The sequence below is a fragment of the Cupressus sempervirens genome, chromosome 3, assembly GCF_028749045.1.
Source record: "Cupressus sempervirens isolate cs-2001-9-10 chromosome 3, ASM2874904v1, whole genome shotgun sequence".
Classification (NCBI taxonomy): Eukaryota; Viridiplantae; Streptophyta; class Pinopsida; order Cupressales; family Cupressaceae; genus Cupressus; species Cupressus sempervirens.
Window position 1 is genome coordinate 525582210 of NC_143120.1, and position 7987 is coordinate 525590196.

The 7987-nt window shown below is 34.7% G+C and overlaps 1 protein-coding gene across 1 annotated transcript in view; it reads right to left on the minus strand.

Annotated features, from left to right (window-relative positions):
• LOC149567485 (disease resistance protein Roq1-like) overlaps positions 1–7525 on the minus strand; it is a 139980-nt gene extending 132455 nt beyond the window's left edge. The window contains exons 1-3 of the mRNA XM_089816641.1: positions 7033–7525; positions 1173–3098; positions 663–1049 (exon numbers count right to left, since the gene is read on the minus strand). Of these exons, the coding sequence (XP_089672767.1) occupies positions 663–1049; positions 1173–3098; positions 7033–7517 (2798 nt within the window). The 5' untranslated portion in view covers positions 7518–7525. The remainder of the gene's footprint in view (positions 1–662; positions 1050–1172; positions 3099–7032) is intronic.
• Positions 7526–7987: the final 462 nt, after the last annotated feature.

Genomic DNA, 7987 nt, shown 5'->3' on the forward strand with positions numbered 1-7987 from the left:
TTTTTTTCAAATTTTGAGCATTTGATCTTAATGATTTGTATATTTTGTGATAAAAAATAACAAAATTTCTAAAAAATTTGTTGTGTTTTCGTGAATTTAAAAAAGAATCATGTTTGACTTTGTTTTTTGTCTTTGGTACATTTTGGCTGGAAAGTAGCCAACCTAACCATAAACAATGCTGATGCGATTCCTTAAAGAAATTTCATCTCAACAAAAGGAATAAAGATTAAATGATGTGAAATCACAAACAGAACTTTCATCTCAACAAAAAAAAATAAAGATTAAATGATGTGGAATCACAAACAGTAAATTTAGCTTCACAAATCACCACTTTTTTCCATCATTCTATGTGCTTGTATTGCAATCGATTATCATAGGAGAAGTTGCATAAATGCACACTACAACTGAACCGAATGTGAAGGTTTTGGTCAATGACATCTATAGAAGGCTTTATTTGAGATATGCAAGATTCTTCTACTTCAACATCTTGTGGCATCTTGAGTCGATTTTTCGTTGATGTAAGGGAATATTGCAGAAAACATGGGTTACACAAATATGATACGTTAATAATAATACTGCCCAAACAAACACGGTAATTTTTTGCGGAAGCCAACAATATCCTGACCATTCTTTTACTTCTTCACTCCATTAAAATGTTGTACAGCATGCCAACGGCTATGCACTTCCACAGAATTATCCAGTACTCTTTATACCCATTAAGCTTACGGTAACTAGATCTAGAATCGTCTAAGTTTTCCATCCTCAAATCATAAGTGTAAGGAATAATTAGGCCACCCGAGGCGAACATAGCTAAAACTCTATTCTGCCATGTACCGGAAATATGGTCGTCTTTGCCAATTATTGGAACAATAATATCACTGTTACAAATTGCCTCTCCACTTATGTCATCTTTCCAGCCTCTGCATATTCCGAGTGACCTAGTGGCTAGTGATTCATACAGACGCTCAGCCGGAGCCGGTTCTTCACTCGCCGGAAAACCGAGGTAGACATTATTATCCTTCTGCGTTAAGCTACTTAGTCCGGTGCCTCTGTCACATTTGTGATTATTTTAGTATAAAATTCAATCTTAAAAAGTTTAACTCACTTCCAAAATCTTAGAACAAAGTATCTGTGTAGATCTAATTAAATATGATTGTCGAGTAGTTTTTTACCTGTTTAACTTCCTTAGACTTGCTAACCTGCAAACTACATCTTGGAAGCTTCCAAGACCCGTGCACCCTACAAGGCATAATAACTTCAGCTGAGTCAACCTTCCCAATGTGTAAGGAAGTCTTTCTAAGCTTGAACAACCAAGCAAGACCAACATCTGGAGTTGTTCCATGCGGCCCATTGTGTCGGGAAGAACACTTAATCCTCTACATAGCCCCAAGCCCAAAAATTGCAATTTGCCCAAATCACCTATACTTCTGGGAATGCTTTTCAGACTTGTGCAACCATTTAAGCACAAAAATACTAGCCGCTTCAAGTTGCCCACACTATCAGGAAGTCGTGTTAAGTTTGCACAGCCGCTCAAATCGAGCGCCTCAAGTCGTGACAAATTACCGAGTGTGTTTGGAAGAGTTGCGAGAGCTGCACAATCCTTGAGGCGCAAGCGTTGGAGGTTGACTAAGCAATCACCGAGTTCGTCTGGAAGAGTTGTGAGAGCTGGACAATCTCGCAGATACAACCGTTTTAGGTTCACCAAGCTGTCGAGCGCGTATGGGATTGTCTTGATACTTGTACACTGCTGTAGAGTAAAGATTCTTAGCTCAGACCAACTCTTGACCTGGAATATGTGCCTTAATATACTCCATGCATGACTATCACTCAAAAATTCACAATTTCTTATCTTTATCCATATCAAATTGGGAGCAACATTTCTAACGTTGCCCATAACGACAGCGTTTTGCAGAGATAGGTACTGCAGGTGAGGCAGACTTTGCAGGATAAAAGGTTCTCTTCCATTCTCCCCTCTGTAAACAAGCATATTTACTCTCTCTGCCCTCCCTATGCTCAAATCTCTGTGCGGCCGACTCATAGGCAGCCACATTCTGCTGTCATTAACACGATCTTCCTGAATTCTTCTTCCCATTTGCTGCACTAGGGCATGGATAAGGAGGCGATTAGCTGAGCCCCCGGTGCTTATAAGCATTTTCAGGGAAAGATTCTTGATGGCAGTATGGACTTCAGTTGGGTGTAGAATTTTCCAAAAAATAACAGCTTCTGTTATTTTCTGACCAGCCAGGCAACAAGCTACATCCAGGAAGATTTTCTTCTCAATTTCATTAAGTCCGTCGTAACTGATTCGAAGGACTGTAAATATGTCTTGATTTCCTACAATGTTCATCACAGCTTCATTCCAGCATTCCATGTCGCTGGGCTCCTTCTTATCAAACAGATGTGCTCCCATGACTACTAATGCGAGAGGAATCCTCTCACAAGCCTTTACGATTCTTCTAGAAAGCTCTTCATAGGGTTTCTCCGGGAATGTCCTAGAGAAAGCATGACAGCTAAACAATTGGAGAGCTTCCCCCTCTGTTAGTCCATTCATTTCATGGACTGATTTGACTTCGGCAAGATGGAGAATGTGGCGATCTCGAGAAATAATAATGAGTCTACTGCCAGAGCCAAACCAATCGCCATTCACAGCATGTAGTTGCCGCATATCATTCACATCGTCCAAAATGACAAGGGCTTGAACTCCTCGCAGTCTATCTCTCATCACCACTTTTCCTGCATCAACACTTGAAACGTTTCCTTTGTACTTTACCAAATCTTTTAAGATTCTTCGCTGCAAAGCCTCAAGCGTAGTGCCCTTTTGTTGTTTCCCTCGAATGTCGAAGAGAAAACAACTTGCGTCAAAGCTGCCTTGAATCTCGTTGTAAACAGCCTTGGCCAAGGTGGTTTTCCCAACACCACCCAAGCCCGTGATTCCCACTCTCACTGTTATGTTCATCGAGCTCATATCTAAAAGTTCGACTAGCTGACGTTTACTCCTCTCGAGCCTAGTAGGATGCATGGCAACATCCAGTTGGGCATTCTTCTGCAAGGTGTCCAGTACATCTTTCACAACTCTTTTTACTAGTCTTGCTTCGTACCTGCACTAGATCAAGTCGCCTGTCACAGGTTGCATCTTATGAATTGAACATATTGGAACATCACATGTAAGGCTTTTATTTTCTAGACTAAAAGTGCTAAATATTAATGGGTTGTTTAAATATTACACATTAGGGGTTTCATTTCTAGGCTAGAAGTGCTAAATAGTAAAAGTTGATTTTATTTTTTCATGCTTAATTTATTCTTTAGTGTGTGATGTTTAAAAATGGCCTAAGAGACGTCATGGTAAATCTATATTTAAACAATTTTTTTAAAAATGACTTCACCATTAGACTTACAAAAATAACTTTAATAGAGACACAAGCTGATAAATAATTATTGGGTGAATTCTATAGTGTTTTATTTTATCAATCCCAATATTTAAAGTTAGTGCATTAATAATTGTATGTATTGTATTGCATTTATAAGATTGCAAGTCAAGTATGTTGACGATAATTGGTTGAACAAACCTCCTCATTTGTTTGAGGTTTGGAAGGTGGAGTGGTTTCAGAATAAGGTTTTCTTGGGGTTTCTCTTTCTCTTTATTATCCCTATTATGGTGGGATTCTTTGTTCTTAAGGTGGAAGGAAGCCATGTTGGGAGGACTACTTCTGCTATTCTTCGTTTATGGGTTTGGAGTGTTCCTCCAAAGTGGATGTTGAGTTTGTTGGTTGTTTTTGCCACAATCTTGATTGGGAGATTTGCTCCTATAGAGGTGGAGTTCATTCTTGTATTTTTTAATGGTTGAGTTTAGTTTTATCAAAGGAGATGACACTTGGGTGACCATTAGAGATAATATTGATGTTTGGGAGTTTTTGACCCCAGCATTGGATTCGGGATCTTCCCCCACCCCCTGTTGCTATTGAGGATGACCCCTTCGCTATTGAGATGGGAAGAGAGTTTGTGGAGGGAAGAAAGATGTTTGGGAAGGCTGACCTGAACTGATGGTTATGTTGGCTATGGACCTATAGCTATATAGGTGAAAGAAGTATAGGTTATCCATTGCCTATGGTTGGTTTATGGGCCTTCTAAGGATAAGTTTATCTCTCTCTCTCTCTCTCTCTCTCTCTCTCTCTCTCTCTCTCTCTCTCTCTCTCTCTCTCTCTCTCTATTTCTCTCTTTGTTTCTTTTCCTCTTGTGATCGAGTGGTTGTTAGTTTTAAAGAGCTCACTTGGGTCCTTTGTTCTTAATTTTGGTTAATGAATGCGGCTAGCATGGGGTTTGTCCCATGCTAATCTTTAGTAATATGAACTATGGTTGGTGGGTTTTCTCTAGATGTCTTGCACTAGGTACATTGTTAATCTTGTTTAACCATATCTAGTATCTTATTTTTGTTCCATGGGTCAACACCCTCTTGTTGTCTTTTATAATAAAAAACAATGTAAGACTTTCTCTTCATCACATGCAAAATACAAATTTTACAAAAATTCTATACTTATTATACATATTGTGACATCTCTTGACATGAAACTAAACTTCACATTCACACCTATAATTACTACCCTATGGATAATGTATTGTCAATATGTTTGACCTTGTGGCATAAACCAACTCAATTTCCATTAGAAAATGACGTGCTCTTTGAATTAATTTCTAATAGATCCAAAACTTTGGATCACATGACCCCAATAACCAATTATAAATAGAAACTTTGTGTTTTGTAGTTGTGCATCTCTTCAAAGAAATGCTAGTAAAATCTAGTATTGTATCAAAGGTTAAAAATAAATAAAATAATGGAAAAAATATGTGTTCCAACTTTTGCCTCACAAGAAGCAAGCACAAAGTCAATTAGAATCATTCCATGTAAATACTTTTACCATTCTAGCCATTTGATACTAGCAAATTTTTCTACAATCCAATTTGTTTCTAGAAGCAAGCCAAGTAATCAATCTATAATAGAGGATAAGCAATAAATTTTCTAATCAATTGATAAAATAGTTGTTTAAATTTGCAAGAATGAATTTTAGGGAAAGGCAAACATTTGAAGTTAATATAGAATGGAGGAGTACACTCATAATGCAATTAAGTTGTCTATAGATGAAACTCCCAAGGGAATTGCATCATTTGGTTTGGGCATTAACGAAAGTCATAAGTGAAAAGTTTAATAGTTTGGAGCTTTTGTATGAGTTTATTTGCAACTAGGCTATACATTTTTAAAATATATTTTAAAATCCCAATAGCGCAACTAAGATGCCCTAAAAAGAGAATGTGGATAAAATCAGAAGAGGGTGGTTTGTTATGCTTTCAACAAGATATAATTGGTAAAAATTCTCAGTTGTTCAAGACTAGTTAATGGGAAACCTATATAAATGAATATATAGAATTAGCCACTTCAAAATTTGGGCCAAAATGTTACTTAAATAATCATCTTGATTAATTATGATTGATTTGGGTATTCGAACTTCTCTTAGAGTCTATTCCTATTAGGCCATTTGTATGTTTATAGACAAATTTGTTAAGCTTAAGATGCCCTAAAGGTGTTTGGATTAGTCCAAGTGTCAACAAGGTCTAGTCCTACTATTCATTTACATGACTAAAGTTTAGATATAATCATTATGTAAATATTTACAACCCAAAATCAATAAAAAATAAAACTGCTATAATTGTTAATTAATTTGATTTGGCCCAAGAATTATTTGGATATATGAAACTCCCAATTGGCAACAATTTGTGACAAATATTGTATAAATCAAAGAAATTATACTTACAAAAAGGACCCAAAATCAAGATAGAATTAATAAAAGAATTTTTTTGTAGAATGTGTGATGATAAACATTGTATAGATCTAGTAGGTCCATTTTGGGCTTTCAACATTTTTTTATCTTGTATTTTCTATTTGATTGGATATTTTATTTATATTTTATTTAAGAATCATAATTTTAAAATATTTCATTATATATTTCAATTATTTTATCAAAAAAATTTAGAAAACAAAAATAAATGACTATAATATTAAAATTTTGATGAAAAATATACTTATAATTTTATTTGTTAATAGAATATATAAAAAATCATTCAAACAAATAAAAAAAATTAAAATGTAACACTAAAACAAACTTTAAAATATGTAAACTATAAACCAATTATAATTTAGAAAAGAATAAATAAGTATTTATATAATTGATAAGTGATAATGCAATGTATAATTTGTAATCATAAATTTATAATGATTCAATATTTATTTCAAGTTAATTTAATTTAAAATATTGATTAGAAAGAAATAAGAAATAAAAAACTATAATTATATATATATATATATATATAATTTAATTTAAAATATTGAATAGAAAGAAATAAGAAATAAAAACTATCATTATATATATATATATATATATATATATATATATATATATATATATATATATATATATAAAGTCATTTTTTTAAATAAATAATTATTATCATTTTTTAAGATTAATTATTGTTATCTGTTTATTATTTTTTAATTTTGAGTAGACTAGAACTCAAGACTTCTATTGTTATCTTTTTTTAAATATTTCTAAAATAACATTTTTATATTCAAATATAATAATATGTAAATACAACATAATCTTTCCATACTATTATTTGAAAATGTCTCATATATTACATAAAAATAATTAAATAAAATGATAGTAATAATTTAAGAACTATCGTATATAAAATTATATCAAACTTAAATTATTAAATTATTAGTCCTTACTTATACATAGTTTGAAAACAATGTTTTCAATACGATCAATAATTTAATTTTTCAAATAAATAACTTCTATCTATTTCATCCACTTTCTAGGACTCCAGCTAAATCAGATCTCTTTTTGTTTCATTTAACATAAAATTGAGTAAAAATGGAAAAGTGCATATCGACTACATGCGCCCCTGAGTTATAAAATGCAGGCATGGAGAAAAGGATTCTTTTATGTTTGCCCCTACTCTGGTATCGAAAAAATGAAGTACCCGGATTCTGCTTGGAGTGTCCAACCAGAAAGATGAGAGATTCGATGAAGAGCGTTCTCCCAGTTTTGAATGGTACTTTCATCCTGCCGATCTAAACGGCTGTAATGCTTCTCGAACGCCTCTTTGAATTTACCTCTCTCTCTTCGAGGGAAGCGAACGTCAGAGGCCTCCACATCGTAGAAGAGAGGAATAATGACGCCATTTGATCTCAAAATCCACTCCGTCTCTTTCAGACACCAAGTTGATTCAGCAAAGTGTTGAGAAAATAGTGGGATGAGGATGTCACTTTTCTCTATGGCTCCTCGCAAGCTGGATTCGATGTCTTCGCCCTTCTCCAGTGCTTCGCTGTCCAGGAAAACGAGATGGTCCACTAAGCTTTTCCTCACATCTTTTCCCCGAAAGCTCAGAAACACATGGTACATGTTGCTCACATCCAAGGAGAGTCGGGCAACGGGATCAGCTTCATATTGTCTGAAACCCTCCATCACCTGCCGAGCTTAGCAATGAGACACGGAATATTATAAAGTTGAGATAATATCTAGAAAATCTTCGAGGTAATTGGCTGGGGACAGGGAACTAGTTAAAACGCGACAAATGTGAGTGGCTCGGAGGAGTTTGGGTGGCACCTAATTACCCACTAAATTTTTTCAGATATGACCACTTTAATCCCCGGTGAGCCTTGCTTGACTTTCGAGCAACGTTTCTCTGACTTTTATGTAATTATTAATGAAGATCAAGTGAAGAGAGCAGCAGATTTGATTACCAAACTTCAGAGAAGGAGAGACAAGTTATCCAAAACTTTACAACGGTCTAGTTCCGCTCCTGACTTGGGAGGGTGATTGCATGGGTCCCATAGACTACTTTAGTCTCGTGGACGTCATTAAAATCTATCATATCATATCATATCAATGAATATAGTTGTATATCTTGACTGGCATTTATTATACGAAATGAA